This window comes from Eleutherodactylus coqui, chromosome 2, assembly GCF_035609145.1.
Source record: "Eleutherodactylus coqui strain aEleCoq1 chromosome 2, aEleCoq1.hap1, whole genome shotgun sequence".
Lineage (NCBI taxonomy): Eukaryota > Metazoa > Chordata > Amphibia > Anura > Eleutherodactylidae > Eleutherodactylus > Eleutherodactylus coqui.
In genome coordinates, this window is record NC_089838.1 from 344,005,737 (window position 1) to 344,023,530 (window position 17,794).

The 17,794-nt window shown below is 52.0% G+C and overlaps 1 protein-coding gene across 1 annotated transcript in view; it reads left to right on the forward strand.

Moving 5' to 3' along the window:
* Positions 1–17,794, forward strand: part of ACTL6B (actin like 6B) — a 90,056-nt gene that overhangs the window by 33,724 nt on the left and 38,538 nt on the right. Inside the window, exons 6-8 of the mRNA XM_066593938.1 lie at positions 12,746–12,840; positions 12,917–13,023; positions 13,202–13,291. Coding sequence (XP_066450035.1) covers positions 12,746–12,840; positions 12,917–13,023; positions 13,202–13,291 — 292 coding nt within the window. The remainder of the gene's footprint in view (positions 1–12,745; positions 12,841–12,916; positions 13,024–13,201; positions 13,292–17,794) is intronic.

Sequence of the window (17,794 nt, forward strand, 5' to 3'; positions counted from 1 at the left end):
TGGGGTGATATTTGGGGTATGATGTTGGGGGTGATGCTCTGCAGGATGTGATGTCATGTGGGGTGATATTTGGGGTATGATGTGGGGTGATGCTCTGCAGGGTGTGATGTCATGTGGGGTAAGATTTGGGGTATGATGTTGTGGGGTGATGCTCTGCAGGATGTGATGTCATGTGGGGTATGATGTTGGGGGTGATGCTCTGCAGGATGTCATGTCATGTGGGGTGACATTTGGGGTATGATGTTGTGGGGAGATGCTCTGCAGGGTGTGATGTCATGTGGGGTGATATTTGGGATATGATGTGTGGGGTGATGCTCTGCTGAGTGTGATGTCATGTGGGGTGATATTTGGGGTATGATGTTGTGGGGTGATGCTCTGCAGAGTGTGATGTCATGTGGGGTGATATTTGGGGTATGATGTTGGGGGTGATGCTCTGCAGGGTGTGATGTCATGTGGGGTGATATTTGGGGTATAATGTTGGGGGTGATGCTCTGCAGAGTGTGATGTCATGTGGGGTGATATTTGGGGTATGATGGGGGTGATGCTCTGCAGGGTGTGATGTCCTGTGGGGTGATATTTGGGGTATGATGTTGGGGGGTGATGCTCTGCAGGGTGTGATGTCATGTGTGGTGATATTTGGGGTATGATGTTGTGGGGTGACGCTCTGCAGGGTGTGATGTCATGTGGGGTGATATTTGGGGTATGATGTTGGGGGTGATGCTCTGCAGAGTGTGATGTTGGGGGTGATGCTCTGCAGAGTGTGATGTCATGTGGGGTAATATTTGGGGTATGATGTTGGGGGTGATGCTCTGCTGAGTGTGATGTCATGGGGGGTGATATTTGGGGTATGATGGGGGTGATGCTCTGCAGGGTGTGATGTCATGTGGGGTGATTTTTGGGGTATGATGTTGGGGGTGATGCTCTGCAGAGTGTGATGTCATGTGGGGTAATATTTGGGGTATGATGTTGGGGGTGATGCTCTGCTGAGTGTGATGTCATGTGGGGTGATATTTGGGGTATGATGTTGGGGGTGATACTCTGCAGGGTGTGATGTCATGTGGGGTGATTTTTGGGGTATGATGTTGGGGGTGATGCTCTGCTGAGTGTGATGTCATGGGGGGTGATATTTGGGGTATGATGGGGGTGATGCTCTGCAGGGTGTGATGTCATATGGGGTGATATTTGGGGTATGATGTTGGGGGTGATGCTCTGCAGGATGGTATGTCATGTCAGGTGATATTTGGGGTATGATGTTGGGGGGTGATGCTCTGCAGGGTGTGATGTCATGTGGGGTGATATTTGGGGTATGATGTTGGGGGTGATGCTCTGCAGGGTGTGATGTCATGTGGGGTGATATTTGGGGTATGATGTTGGGGGTGATGCTCTGCAGGGTGTGATGTCATGTGGGGTGATATTTGCGGTATGATGTTGGGGGGTGATGCTCTGCAGGGTGTGATGTCATGTGGGGTGATATTTGCGGTATGATGTTGTGGGGTGATGCTCTGCAGGATGGTATGTCATGTCAGGTGATATTTGGGGTATGATGTTGTGGGGTGATACTCTGCAGAGTGTGATGTCATGTGGGGTGATATTTGGGGTATGATGTTGTGGGGTGATGCTCTGCAGAGTGTGATGTCATGTGGGGTGATATTTGGGGTATGATGTTGGGGGTGATGCTCTGCAGGGTGTGATGTTGGGGGTGATGCTCTGCAGGGTGTGATGTCATGTGGGGTGATATTTGGGGTATGATGTTGGGGGTGATGCTCTGCAGAGTGTGATGTCATGTGGGGTGATATTTGGGGTATGATGTTGGGGGTAATGCTCTGCAGGGTGTGATGTCATGTGGAGTGATATGTGGGGTATGATGGGGGTGATGCTCTGCAGAGTGTGATGTCATGTGGGGTGATATTTGGGGTATGATGTTGTGGGGTGATGCTCTGCAGGGTGTGATGTCATGTGGGGTGATATTTGGGGTATGATGTTGGGGGTGATGCTCTGCAGGATGTGATGTCATGTGGGGTGATATTTGGGGTATGATGTTGAGGGTGATGCTCTGCAGAGTGTGATGTCATGTGGGGTCCTATTTGGGGTATGATGTTGTGGGGTGATGCTCTGCAGAGTGTGATGTCATGTGGGGTGATAATTGGGGTATGGTGTTGTGGGGTGATGCTCTGCAGGATGTGATGTCATGTGGGGTGATATTTGGGGTAGTATGTTGGGGGTGATGCTCTGCAGAGTGTGATGTCATGTGGGGTGATATTTGGGGTATGATGTTGGGGGTGATGCTCTGCAGAATGTGATGTCATGTGGGGTGATATTTGGGGTATGATGTTGTGGGGTGATGCTCTGCAGGGTGTGATGTCATGTGGGGTGATATTTGGGGTATGATGTTGGGGGTGATGCTCTGCAGGGTGTGATGTTGGGGGTGATGCTCTGCAGGGTGTGATGTCATGTGGGGTGATATTTGGGGTATGATGTTGGGTGTGATGCTCTGCAGGGTGTGATGTCATGTGGGGTGATATTTGGGGTATGATATTGGGGGTGATGCTCTGCAGGATGTGATGTCATGTGGGGTGACATTTGGGGTATGATGTTGTGGGGTGATGCTCTGCAGAATGTGATGTCATGTGAGGTGATATTTGGGGTATGATGTTGTGGGGTGATGCTCTGCAGGATGTGATGTCATGTGGGGTGATATTTGGGGTATGATGTTGTGGGGTGATGCTCTGCAGGGTGTGATGTCATGTGGGGTGATATTTGGGGTATGATGTTGGGGGTGATGCTCTGCAGAGTGTGATGTCATGTGGGGTTATACTTGGGGTATGATGTTAGGGGTGATGCTCTGCAGGGTGTGATGTCATGTGGGGTGATATTTGGGGTATGATGTTGTGGGGTGATGCTCTGCAGGGTGTGATGTCATGTGGGGTGATATTTGGGGTATGATGTTGTGGGGTGATGCTCTGCAGAATGTGATGTCATGTGAGGTGATATTTGGGGTATGATGTTGTGGGGTGATGCTCTGCAGGATGTGATGTCATGTGGGGTGATATTTGGGGTATGATGTTGGGGGTGATGCTCTGCAGGGTGTGATGTTGGGGGTGATGCTCTGCAGGGTATGATGTCATGTGGGGTGACATTTGAGGTATGGTGTTGTGGGGTGATGCTCTGCAGGGTGTGATGTCATGTGGGGTGATATTTGGGGTATGATGTTGGGGGTGATGCTCTGCAGGGTGTGATGTTGGGGGTGATGCTCTGCAGGGTGTGATGTCATGTGGGGTGATATTTGGGGTATGATGTTGGGGGTAATGCTCTGCAGGGTGTGATGTCATGTGGAGTGATATGTGGGGTATGATGGGGGTGATGCTCTGCAGGGTGTGATGTCATGGGGGGTGATATTTGGGGTATGATGTTGTGGGGTGATGCTCTGCAGGGTGTGATGTCATGTGGGGTGATATTTGGGGTATGATGTTGGGGTGATGCTCTGCAGGGTGTGATGTCATGTGGGGTGATATTTGGGGTATGATGTTGGGGGTGATGCTCTGCAGAGTGTGATGTCATGTGGGGTGATATTTGGGGTATGATGTTGGGGTGATGCTCTGCAGAGTGTGATGTCATGTGGGGTGATATTTGGGGTATGATGTTGTGGGGTGATGCTCTGCAGGGTGTGATGTCCTGTGGGGTGATATTTGGGGTATGATGTTGGGGGTGATGCTCTGCAGAGTGTGATGTTATGTGAGGTGATATTTGGGGTATGATGTTGTGGAGTGATGCTCTGCAGGGTGTGATGTCATGTGGGGTGATATTTGGGGTATGATGTTGGGGGTGATGCTCTGCAGGGTGTGATGTCATGTGGGGTTATATTTTGGGTATGATGTTAGGGGTGATGCTCTGCAGGGTGTGATGTCCTGTGGGGTGATATTTGGGGTATGATGTTGGGGGTGATGCTCTGCAGAGTGTGATGTTATGTGAGGTGATATTTGGGGTATGATGTTGTGGGGTGATGCTCTGCAGGGTGTGATGTCATGTGGGGTGATATTTGGGGTGTTATGTTGGGGGTGATGCTCTGCAGAGTGTGATGTTATGTGGGGTGATATTTGGGGTATGATGTTGGGGGGTGATGCTCTGCAGGGTGTGATGTCATGTGGGGTGATATTTGGGGTATGATGTTGGGGGTGATGCTCTGCAGGGTGTGATGTCATGTGGGGTGATATTTGGGGTATGATGTTGGGGGTGATGCTCTGCAGAGTGTGATGTCATGTGGGGTGATATTTGGGGTATGATGTTGGGGGTGATGCTCTGCAGAGTGTGATGTCATGTGGGGTGATATTTGGGGTATGATGTTGGGGGGTGATGCTCTGCAGGGTGTGATGTCATGTGGTGTGATAATTGGGGTATGATGTTGTGGGGTGATGCTCTGCAGGATGTGATGTCATGTGGGGTGATATTTGGGGTATGATGTTGGGGGTGATGCTCTGCAGGGTGTGATGTTGGGGGTGATGCTCTGCAGGGTGTGATGTCATGTGGGGTGATATTTGGGGTATGATGTTGGGGGTGATGCTCTGCAGGATGTGATGTCATGTGGGGTGATATTTGGGGTATGATGTTGTGGGGTGATGCTCTGCAGGGTATGATGTCATGTGGGGTGACATTTGAGGTATGGTGTTGTGGGGTGATGCTCTGCAGGGTGTGATGTCATGTGGGGTGATATTTGGGGTATGATGTTGGGGGTGATGCTCTGCAGGGTGTGATGTTGGGGGTGATGCTCTGCAGGGTGTGATGTCATGTGGGGTGATATTTGGGGTATGATGTTGGGGGTAATGCTCTGCAGGGTGTGATGTCATGTGGAGTGATATGTGGGGTATGATGGGGGTGATGCTCTGCAGGGTGTGATGTCATGGGGGGTGATATTTGGGGTATGATGTTGTGGGGTGATGCTCTGCAGGGTGTGATGTCATGTGGGGTGATATTTGGGGTATGATGTTGGGGTGATGCTCTGCAGGGTGTGATGTCATGTGGGGTGATATTTGGGGTATGATGTTGGGGGTGATGCTCTGCAGAGTGTGATGTCATGTGGGGTGATATTTGGGGTATGATGTTGGGGTGATGCTCTGCAGAGTGTGATGTCATGTGGGGTGATATTTGGGGTATGATGTTGTGGGGTGATGCTCTGCAGGGTGTGATGTCCTGTGGGGTGATATTTGGGGTATGATGTTGGGGGTGATGCTCTGCAGAGTGTGATGTTATGTGAGGTGATATTTGGGGTATGATGTTGTGGAGTGATGCTCTGCAGGGTGTGATGTCATGTGGGGTGATATTTGGGGTATGATGTTGGGGGTGATGCTCTGCAGGGTGTGATGTCATGTGGGGTTATATTTTGGGTATGATGTTAGGGGTGATGCTCTGCAGGGTGTGATGTCCTGTGGGGTGATATTTGGGGTATGATGTTGGGGGTGATGCTCTGCAGAGTGTGATGTTATGTGAGGTGATATTTGGGGTATGATGTTGTGGGGTGATGCTCTGCAGGGTGTGATGTCATGTGGGGTGATATTTGGGGTGTTATGTTGGGGGTGATGCTCTGCAGAGTGTGATGTTATGTGGGGTGATATTTGGGGTATGATGTTGGGGGGTGATGCTCTGCAGGGTGTGATGTCATGTGGGGTGATATTTGGGGTATGATGTTGGGGGTGATGCTCTGCAGGGTGTGATGTCATGTGGGGTGATATTTGGGGTATGATGTTGGGGGTGATGCTCTGCAGAGTGTGATGTCATGTGGGGTGATATTTGGGGTATGATGTTGGGGGTGATGCTCTGCAGAGTGTGATGTCATGTGGGGTGATATTTGGGGTATGATGTTGGGGGGTGATGCTCTGCAGGGTGTGATGTCATGTGGTGTGATAATTGGGGTATGATGTTGTGGGGTGATGCTCTGCAGGATGTGATGTCATGTGGGGTGATATTTGGGGTATGATGTTGGGGGTGATGCTCTGCAGGGTGTGATGTTGGGGGTGATGCTCTGCAGGGTGTGATGTCATGTGGGGTGATATTTGGGGTATGATGTTGGGGGTGATGCTCTGCAGGCTGTGATGTCATGTGGGGTGATATTTGGGGTATGATGTTGTGGGGTGATGCTCTGCAGGCTGTGATGTCATGTGGGGTGATATTTGGGGTATGATGTTGTGGGGTGATGCTCTGCAGAATGTGATGTCATGTGGGGTGATATTTGGGGTATGATGTTGTGGGGTGATGCTCTGCAGAGTGTGATGTCATGTGGGGTGATATTTGGGGTATGATGTTGTGGGGTGATGCTCTGCAGAATGTGATGTCATGTGGGGTGATATTTGGGGTATGATGTTGTGGGGTGATGCTCTGCAGGATGTGATGTCATGTGGTGTGATAATTGGGGTATGATGTTGGGGGTGATGCTCTGCAGGGTATGATGTCATGTGGGGTGACATTTGAGGTATGGTGTTGTGGGGTGATGCTCTGCAGGGTGTGATGTCATGTGGGGTGATATTTGGGGTATGATGTTGTGGGGTGATGCTCTGCAGGGTGTGATGTCATGTGGGGTGATATTTGGGGTATGATGTTGGGGGTGATGCTCTGCAGGGTATGATGTCATGTGGGGTGACATTTGAGGTATGGTGTTGTGGGGTGATGCTCTGCAGGGTGTGATGTCATGTGGGGTGATATTTGGGGTATGATGTTGGGGGTGATGCTCTGCAGGGTGTGATGTCATGTGGGGTTATACTTGGGGTATGATGTTAGGGGTGATGCTCTGCAGGGTGTGATGTCATGTGGGGTGATATTTGGGGTATGATGTTGGGGGTGATGCTCTGCAGGGTGTGATGTCATGTGGGGTGATATTTGGGGTATGATGTTGGGGGTGATGCTCTGCAGAGTGTGATGTCATGTGGGGTGATATTTGGGGTATGATGTTGGGGGTGATGCTCTGCAGGGTGTGATGTCATGTGGAGTGATATGTGGGGTATGATGGGGGTGATGCTCTGCAGAGTGTGATGTCATGTGGGGTGATATTTGGGGTATGATGTTGTGGGGTGATGCTCTGCAGGGTGTGATGTCATGTGGGGTGATATTTGGGGTATGATGTTGGGGGTGATGCTCTGCAGGGTGTGATGTCATGTGGGGTGATATTTGGGGTATGGTGTTGTGGGGTGATGCTCTGCAGGATGTGATGTCATGTGGGGTGATATTTGGGGTATGATGTTGTGGGGTGATGCTCTGCAGAGTGTAATGTCATGTGGGGTGATAATTGGGGTATGATGTTGTGGGGTGATGCTCTGCAGAATGTGATGTCATGTGGGGTGATATTTGGGGTATGATGTTGGGGGTGATGCTCTGCAGGGTGTGATGTTGGGGGTGATGCTCTGCAGGGTGTGATGTCATGTGGGGTGATATTTGGGGTATGATATTGGGGGTGATGCTCTTCAGGGTGTGATGTCCTGTGGGGTGATATTTGGGGTATGATGTTGTGGGGTGATGCTCTGCAGGGTGTGATGCCATGTGGGGTGATATTTGGGGTATGATGTTGTGGGGTGATGCTCTGCAGAGTGTGATGTCATGTGGGGTGATATTTGGGGTATGATGTTGGGGGTGATGCTCTGCAGAGTGCGATGTTGGGGGTGATGCTCTGCAGAGTGTGATGTCATGTGGGGTGATATTTGGGGTATGATGTTGGGGGGTGATGCTCTGCAGAGTGTGATGTCATGTGGGGTGATATTTGGGGTATGATGTTGGGGGTGATGCTCTGCAGAGTGCGATGTTGGGGGTGATGCTCTGCAGAGTGTGATGTCATGTGGGGTGATATTTGGGGTATGATGTTGGGGGGTGATGCTCTGCAGGGTGTGATGTCATGTGGGGTGATATTTGGGGTATGATGTTGGGGGGTGATGCTCTGCAGGGTGTGATGCCATGTGGGGTGATATTTGGGGTATGATGTTGGGGGTGATGCTCTGCAGAGTGTGATGTCATGTGGGGTGATATTTGGGGTATGATGTTGGGTGTGATGTCATGTGGGGTGATATTTGGGGTATGATGTTGGGGGTGATGCTCTGCAGAGTGCGATGTTGGGGGTGATGCTCTGCAGAGTGTGATGTCATGTGGGGTGATATTTGGGGTATGATGTTGGGGGGTGATGCTCTGCAGGGTGTGATGTCATGTGGGGTGATATTTGGGGTATGATGTTGGGGGGTGATGCTCTGCAGAGTGTGATGTCATGTGGGGTGATATTTGGGGTATGATGTTGGGGGTGATGCTCTGCAGGGTGTGATGTCATGTGGGGTGATATTTGGGGTATGATGTTGGGGGTGATGCTCTGCAGAGTGTGATGTTGGGGGTGATGCTCTGCAGGATGTGATGTCATGTGGGGTGACATTTGGGGTATGATGTTGGGGGTGATGCTCTGCTGAGTGTGATGTCATGTGGGGTGATATTTGGGGTATGATGTTGTGGGGTGATGCTCTGCAGAGTGTGATGTCATGTGGGGTGATATTTGGGGTATGATGTTGGGGGTGATGCTCTGCAGAGTGTGATGTCATGGGGGGTGATATTTGGGGTATGATGGGGGTGATGCTCTGCAGGGTGTGATGTCATGTGGGGTGATATTTGGGGTATGATGTTGGGGGTGATGCTCTGCAGGGTGTGATGTCATGTGGGGTGATATTTGGGGTATGATGTTGTGGGTGATGCTCTGCAGGATGGTATGTCATGTCAGGTGATATTTGGGGTATGATGTTGGGGGGTGATGCTCTGCAGGGTGTGATGTCATGTGGGGTGATATTTGGGGTATGATGTTGGGGGTGATGCTCTGCAGGGTGTGATGTCATGTGGGGTGATATTTGGGGTATGATGTTGGGGGTGATGCTCTGCAGGGTGTGATGTCATGTGGGGTGATATTTGCGGTATGATGTTGGGGGCGATGCTCTGCAGAGTGTGATGTCATGTGGGGTGATATTTGGGGTATGATGTTGTGGGGTGATGCTCTGCAGGGTGTGATGTCATGTGGGGTGATATTTGGGGTATGATGTTGTGGGGTGATGCTCTGCAGAGTGTGATGTCATGTGGGGTGATATTTGGGGTATGATGTTGTGGGGTGATGCTCTGCAGAGTGTGATGTCATGTGGGGTGATATTTGGGGTATGATTTTGCGGGGTGATGCTCTGTAGGGTGTGATGTCATGTGGGGTGATATTTGGGGTATGATGTTCTGGGGTGATGCTCTGCAGGATGTGATGTCATGTGGGGTGATATTTGGGGTATGATGTGGGGTGATGCTCTGCAGGATGTGATGTCATGTGGGGTGATATTTGGGGTATGATGTTGTGGGGTGATGCTCTGCAGGGTGTGATGTCATGTGGGGTGATATTTGGGGTATGATGTTGTGGGGTGATGCTCTGCAGGGTGTGATGTCATGTGGGGTGATATTTGGGGTATGATGTTGGGGGTGATGCTCTGCAGGGTGTGATGTCATGTGGGGTGATATTTGGGGTATGATGTTTTGGGGTGATGCTCTGCAGGGTGTGATGTCATGTGGGGTGATATTTGGGGTATGATGTTGGGGGTGATGCTCTGCAGGGTGGTATGTCATGTGAGGTGATATTTGGGGTGTGATGTTGTGGGGTGATGCTCTGCAGGATGTGATGTCATGTGGGGTGATATTTGGGGTATGATGTTGGGGGTGATGCTCTGCAGAGTGTGATGTTGGGGGTGATGCTCTGCAGAGTGTGATGTCATGTGGGGTGATATTTGGGGTATGATGTTGGGGGTGATGCTCTGCAGAGTGTGATGTCATGTGGGGTGATATTTGGGGTATGATGTTGTGGGGTGATGCTCTGCAGGGTGTGATGTCATGTGGGGTGATATTTGGGGTATGATGTTGTGGGGTGATGCTCTGCAGAGTGTGATGTCATGTGGGGTGATTTTTGGGGTATGATGTTGGGGGTGATGCTCTGCAGGGTGTGATGTCATGTGGGGTGATATTTGGGGTATGATGTTGGGGGTGATGCTCTGCAGAGTGTGATGTCATGTGGGGTGATATTTGGGGTATGATGTTGTGGGGTGATGCTCTGCAGGGTGTGATGTCATGTGGGGTGATATTTGGGGTATGATGTTGGGGGTGATGCTCTGCAGGGTGTGATGTCATGTGGGGTTATACTTGGGGTATGATGTTAGGGGTGATGCTCTGCAGGGTGTGATGTCATGTGGGGTGATATTTGGGGTATGATGTTGGGGGTGATGCTCTGCAGGGTGTGATGTCATGTGGGGTGATATTTGGGGTATGATGTTGGGGGTGATGCTCTGCAGGATCGTATGTCATGTCAGGTGATATTTGGGGTATGATGTTGGGGGGTGATGCTCTGCAGAGTGTGATGTCATGTGGGGTGATATTTGCGGTATGATGTTGTGGGGTGATGCTCTGCAGGATGGTATGTCATGTCAGGTGATATTTGGGGTATGATGTTGGGGGTGATGCTCTGCAGGATGGTATGTCATGTCAGGTGATATTTGGGGTATGATGTTGTGGGGTGATGCTCTGCAGGGTGTGATGTCATGTGAGGTGATATTTGGGGTATGATGTTGTGGGGTGATGCTCTGCAGAATGTGATGTCATGTGAGGTGATATTTGGGGTATGATGTTGGGGGTGATGCTCTGCAGGGTGTGATGTCATGTGGGGTGATATTTGGGGTATGGTGTTGTGGGGTGATGCTCTGCAGAGTGTGATGTCATGTGGGGTGATATTTGGGGTATGGTTTTGTGGGGTGATGCTCTGCAGTGTGTGATGTCATATGGGGTGATATTTGGGGTATGATGTTGTGGGGTGATGCTCTGCAGGGTGTGATGTCATGTGGGGTGATATTTGGGGTATGATGTTGTGGGGTGATGCTCTGCAGGGTGTGATGTCATGTGGGGTGATATTTGGGGTATGATGTTGGGGGTGATGCTCTGCAGAGTGTGATGTCATGTGGGGTGATATTTGGGGTATGATGTTGTGGGGTGATGCTCTGCAGATTGTGATGTCATGTGAGGTGATAATTGGGGTATGATGTTGGGGGTGATGCTCTGCAGGGTGTGATGTCATGTGGGGTGATATTTGGGGTATTATGTTGGGGGTGATGCTCTGCAGGGTGTGATGTCATGTGGGGTGATATTTGCGGTATGATGTTGTGGGGTGATGCTCTGCAGGGTGTGATGTCATGTGGGGTATGATGTTGTGGGGTGATGCTCTGCAGGGTGTGATGTCATGTGGGGTGATATTTGGGGTATGATGTTAGGGGTGATGCTCTGCAGAGTGTGATGTCATGTGGGGTGATAATTGGGGTATGATGTTGGGGGTGATGCTCTGCAGGGTGTGATGTCATGTGGGGTGATATCTGGGGTATGATGTTGGGGGTGATGCTCTGCAGGGTGTGATGTCATGTGGGGTGATATTTGGGGTATGATGTTGGGGGTGATGCTCTGCAGGGTGTGATGTCATGTGGGGTGATATCTGGGGTATGATGTTGGGGGGTGATGCTCTGCAGGGTGTGATGTTGGGGGGGTGATGCTCTGCAGGGTGTGATGTCATGTGAGGTGATATTTGGGGTATGATGTTGGGGGGTGATGCTCTGCAGGGTGTGATGTTGGGGGGGTGATGCTCTGCAGAGTGTGATGTCATGTAGGGTGATATTTGGGGTATGATGTTGGGGGTGATGCTCTGCAGGGTGTGATGTCATGTGGGGTGATATTTGGAGTATGATGTTGTGGGGTGATGCTCTGCAGGGTGTGATGTTGGGGGCGTGATGCTCTGCAGGGTGTGATGTTGGGGGGTGATGCTCTGCAGGGTGTGATGTTGGGGGGTGATGCTCTGCAGGGTGGTATGTCATGTCAGGTGAATTTTTGGGGTATGATGTTGGGGGGTGATGCTCTGCTGGGTGTGATGTCATGTGGGGTGATATTTGGGGTATGATGTTGGGGGGTGATGCTCTGCAGGGTGTGATGTTGGGGGTGATGCTCTGCTGGGTGTGATGTCATGTGGGGTGATATTTGGGGTATGATGTTGGGGGTGATGCTCTGCAGGGTGTAATGTCATGTGGGGTGATATTTGGGGTATGATGTTGGGGGTGATGCTCTGCAGGGTGTAATGTCATGTGGGGTGATATTTGGGGTATGATGTTGGGGGTGATGCTCTGCAGGGTGTGATGTTGGGGGGGTGATGCTCTGCAGGGTGTGATGTCATGTGGGGTGATATTTGGGGTATGATGTTGTGGGGTGATGCTCTGCAGGGTGTGATGTTGGGGGTGATGCTCTGCTGGGTGTGATGTCATGTGGGGTGATATTTGGGGTATGATGTTGGGGGTGATGCTCTGCAGGGTGTAATGTCATGTGGGGTGATATTTGGGGTATGATGTTGGGGGTGATGCTCTGCAGAGTGTGATGTCATGTGGGGTGATATTTGGGGTATGATGTTGGGGGTGATGCTCTGCAGAGTGTGGTCATGTGGGGTGATAATTGGGGTATGATGTTGGGGGGTGATGCTCTGCTGGGTGTGATGTCATGTGGGGTGATATTTGGGGTATGATGTTGGGGGTGATGCTCTGCAGGGTGTGATGTTGGGGGGTGATGCTCTGCAGGGTGTGATGTTGGGGGGTGATGCTCTGCAGGGTGGGATGTTGGGGGGTGATGCTCTGCAGAGGATTTTGGGTTGCAGTACATTTCTTGGACACTTTCCTTAACCCTTTACTCTCTGCAGTTTTGCTAATGGTAGATCTACAGGCTTAGTATTAGATAGCGGCGCCACCCACACGACCGCCCTCCCAGTGCATGATGGGTATGTTCTTCAGCAAGGTGAGTGACATGACTGAGCCCCCTGCAGGATGAGCCCCCCTCACCCCACTGACTTGCACCCTTTGCTGTGTTGCAGGTATCGTGAAGTCGCCCCTGGCCGGGGACTTCATCACCATGCAGTGCAGGGAGTTATTTCAGGAGATGGGAGTTGAAATTATCCCCCCCTACATGATCGCATCTAAGGTAATGACAGCCATGAGGGGGCGCTCTAACACCACACACCATGTATACATCTAGGGAGGGTATGATAACCTGGAACCAATGATAACCTAGAACCACCTGAGCTAGAACCGTCCCTCCAGCACCACACGAGGTGGACACATCCATGGCCGCAGTCACCTTCATGTTCTCCGCTTACCAGGATCCCGTGAGGGAAGGATCTCCCCCAAACTGGAGGAAGAAGGAGAAGCTGCCGGCCGTCACCAAGTCCTGGCAGAACTACATGAGTAACGTAAGTGTGTCTGTGTGATAGTATGTGTTAGGGACCCTGAGTGTGCACCCACTCTGCTCACCAACCAGCCTGCCACACCAGGCCTGCCCCTAAAGCCAGACCCCAATGGTCTGATGGTCCGCTACCAGGAAATCTCAGATGGCAAACTTGCCCTTAGCTACTCAGGAGGATGGGAAGACCCCTGCCTAAAAGCAGGGTAGGCGTCCTGATAAGAACGGCCCCACGCTGGAACCTCGGGGCTAACTATCCCTGACAGGACACAGGGACAATGTACAAAACACAGGGCACACAGAACAGGACTGACTACCACAGAGACGATGCACAGACTGGAGGAAACGGACAAGCGCACACAGGCTGAAGCACAAGGCAAAGAGCATACAGAATAAACAGATGCAGGATAAAGCAGCCCTGTAACAGGCGACCGGGGTGTGCTGGGTGTGCGGGGTGTGCTGGGTGTGCTGGGTGTGCGGGGTGTGCGGGGTGTGCGGGGTGTGCGGGGTGTGCTGGGTGTGCTGGGTGTGCGGGGTGTGCGGGGTGTGCGGGGTGTGCGGGGTGTGCTGGATGTGCGGGGTGTGCGGGGTGTGCTGGATGGGCGGGGTGTGCGGGGTGTGCAGGGTGTGCGGGGTGTGCTGGATGTGCGGGGTGTGCGGGGTGTGCTGGATGGGCTGGGTGTGCGGGTGTGCGGGGTGTGCGGGGTGTGCAGGGTGTGCAGGGTGTGCGGGGTGTGCTGGATGGGCTGGGTGTGCGGGGTGTGCGGGGTGTGCTGGATGGGCTGGATGTGCGGGGTGTGCTGGATGGGCTGGGTGTGCAGGGTGTGCTGGATGTGTGGGGTGTGCTGGATGTGCGGGGTGTGCTGGGTGTGCGGGGTGTGCTGGATGTGCTGGGTGTGCGGGGTGTGCTGGGTGTGCGGGGTGTGCTGGGTGTGCGGGGTGTGCGGGGTGTGCTGGGTGTGCGGGGTGTGCTGGGTGTGCTGGGTGTGCTGGGTGTGCGGGGTGTGCTGGGTGTGCGGGGTGTGCGGGGTGTGCTGGGTGTGCGGGGTGTGCTGGATGTGCTGGGTGTGCGGGGTGTGCTGGGTGTGCTGGGTGTGCGGGGTGTGCTGGGTGTGCTGGGTGTGCGGGGTGTGCGGGGTGTGCTGGGTGTGCTGGGTGTGCGGGGTGTGCGGGGTGTGCTGGGTGTGCGGGGTGTGCTGGGTGTGCGGGGTGTGCGGGGTGTGCTGGGTGTGCTGGGTGTGCGGGGTGTGCTGGGTGTGCTGGGTGTGCGGGGTGTGCTGGGTGTGCTGGGTGTGCGGGGTGTGCGGGGTGTGCTGGGTGTGCTGGGTGTGCTGGGTGTGCGGGGTGTGCGGGGTGTGCTGGGTGTGCGGGGTGTGCTGGGTGTGCGGGGTGTGCGGGGTGTGCTGGGTGTGCTGGGTGTGCGGGGTGTGCTGGGTGTGCGGGGTGTGCGGGGTGTGCTGGGTGTGCTGGGTGTGCTGGATGTGCTGGGTGTGCGGGGTGTGCGGGGTGTGCGGGGTGTCTGAGACAAACCCTGAGGGCTAATTCCGACAGACGGGATGCAGCAGGTCCGTGGCGTTATTCCGCAGCATCTTGTGGAGGAGACCTTTTAATGGCGAACAGAAGTACATGACGTTACAGTCAGCTCTCAGGACCCTTCCTCAGGCATAATGAAGCAGATCTGGATGGGGTATATATATATGCATGCACACAAGCGTTCACAAGTGAGAAGGCACAGACATTGTGGGACTAATGTGCATTTATAATGATACCAGACAAGATGAGCAGAGAAGTAAATGCTTAATTAGCCCACCGGTAAGGACCGTGACACTTGTATGATCCCTAAATTGGTGTTAGGGGGGTCACAGGCCTGTGTGTTATCTGTCCTTCAGACCTCCACATAAGGGAGATGGAACAATACTACTGCAGCGCCACCTATTGGATGGCATCATTCCTTCAAATCAATGTATGACTTCCGGGTGCTCTCCTGAGGAGAGACGATGCCACTCACCCCTCGGGTGCTCTCCTGAGGAGAAACGATGCCACTCACCCTTCAGGTGCTCTTCCTAAAGAAAGACGATGCCACTCACCCCTCGGGTGCTCTCCTGAGGAGAAACGATGCCACTCACCCTTCAGGTACTCTCCTAAAGAAAGACGATGCCACTCACCCCTCGGGTGCTCTCCTAAAGAAAGACGATGCCACTCACCCCTCGGGTGCTCTCCTAAAGAAAGACGATGCCACTCACCCCTCGGGTGCTCTCCTGAGGAGAGACGATGCCACTCACCCCCCGGGTGCTCTTCCCAAGGACACCCCTCTTGACCTCCAGACCTTTCATATTCTCCACTGATGCAAGAACCCCACTCCGAGGTTCATTCCATTCTTGAGGGTATCAAAAATGGCCATGAAGTTATCAAATTCTTCTGTGACGCTGCGTCTTGAAGTTGCCCATTAGTATGGCAACTCATCTGTTCCATATTGTGTCCGTGACTAGAATAATGTTCTGCCACAGGTAATTTCATCTTTCCCTCCCTAATTGGGAGGCGATGAGATCTCATCCTGGCTCCCAGTTTTCTCAACATAAAGCCCCCCCCCCCCCCCAACAGGACATTTACCGCCCCGGATCAGGTACAACATCAGACATGGAACATGTGACCGTACCCCGGGATCTTATGGGGATCCGTATCCTGTCGGCGGTCCGTACATGTCAGCAGGTCTTACAGCTCCTTACATTACAGGGATCTTATAGTCTTCTGTGTGTTGGGGTTATGTATCCTGTCTGCGGTCCGTACATGTCAGCAGGTCTTACAGCTCCTTACATTACAGGGATCTTATAGTCCTGCCGTGTGTTGGGGTTATGTATCCTGTCCGCGGTCCGTACATGTCAGCAGGTCTTACAGCTCCTTACATTACAGGGATCTTATAGTCTTCTGTGTGTTGGGGTTATGTATCCTGTCTGCGGTCCGTACATGTCAGCAGGTCTTACAGCTCCTTACATTACAGGGATCTTATAGTCCTGCTGTGTGTTGGGGTTATGTATCCTGTCTGTGGTCCGTACATGTCAGCAGGTCTTACAGCTCCTTACATTACAGGGATCTTATAGTCTTCTGTGTGTTGGGGTTATGTATCCTGTCTGCGGTCCGTACATGTCAGCAGGTCTTACAGCCCCTTACATTACAGGGATCTTATAGTCCTGCTGTGTGTTGGGGTTATGTATCCTGTCTGCGGTCCGTACATGTCAGCAGGTCTTACAGCTCCTTACATTACAGGGATCTTATAGTCCTGCTGTGTGTTGGGGTTATGTATCCTGTCTGCGGTCCGTACATGTCAGCAGGTCTTACAGCTCCTTACATTACAGGGATCTTATAGTCCTGCTGTGTGTTGGGGATCCGTATCCTGTCGGCGGTCCGTACATGTCAGCAGGTCTTACACCTCCTTACATTACAGGGATCTTATAGTCCTGCTGTGTGTTCTGGTTATGTATCCTGTCTGGGTCTGTACATGTCAGCAGGTCTTACAGCGCCTTACATTACAGGGATCTAATAGTCCTGCTGTGTGTTGGGGATCCGTATCCTGTCCGCGGTCCGTAAATGTCAGCAGGTCTTACAGCTCCTTACATTACAGGGATCTTATAGTCCTGCTGTGTGTTGGGGTTATGTATCCTGTCTGCGGTCCGTACATGTCAGCAGGTCTTACAGCTCCTTACCTTACAGGGATCTTATAGTCCTGCTGTGTGTTGGGGTTATGTATCCTGTCTGCGGTCCATACATGTCAGCAGGTCTTACAGCTCCTTACATTACAGGGATCTTATAGTCCTGCTGTGTGTTGGGGTTATGTATCCTGTCTGCGGTCCGTACATGTCAGCAGGTCTTACAGCACTTACATTACAGGGATCTGATAGTCCTGCTGTGTGTTGGGGTTATGTATCCTGTCGGCGGTCTGTACATGTCAGCAGGTCTTACAGCTCCTTACATTACAGGGATCTTATAGTCCTGCTGTGTGTTCTGGTTATGTATCCTGTCTGCGGTCTGTACATGTCAGCAGGTCTTACAGCTCCTTACATTACAGGGATCTTATAGTCCTGCTGTGTGTTGGGGTTATGTATCCTGTCTGCGGTCCGTACAGGTCAGCAGGTCTTACAGCTCCTTACATTACAGGGATCTTATAGTCCTGCTGTGTGTTGGGGTTATGTATCCTGTCTGCGGTCCGTACATGTCAGCAGGTCTTACAGCTCCTTACATTACAGGGATCTTATAGTCCTGCTGTGTGTTGGGGTTATGTATCCTGTCTGCGGTCCGTACATGTCAGCAGGTCTTACAGCTCCTTACATTACAGGGATCTTATAGTCCTGCTGTGTGTTGGGGTTATGTATCCTGTCTGCGGTCCATACATGTCAGCAGGTCTTACAGCTCCTTACATTACAGGGATCTTATAGTCCTGCTGTGTGTTGGGGTTATGTATCCTGTCCGCGGTCCGTACATGTCAGCAGGTCTTACAGCTCCTTACATTACAGGGATC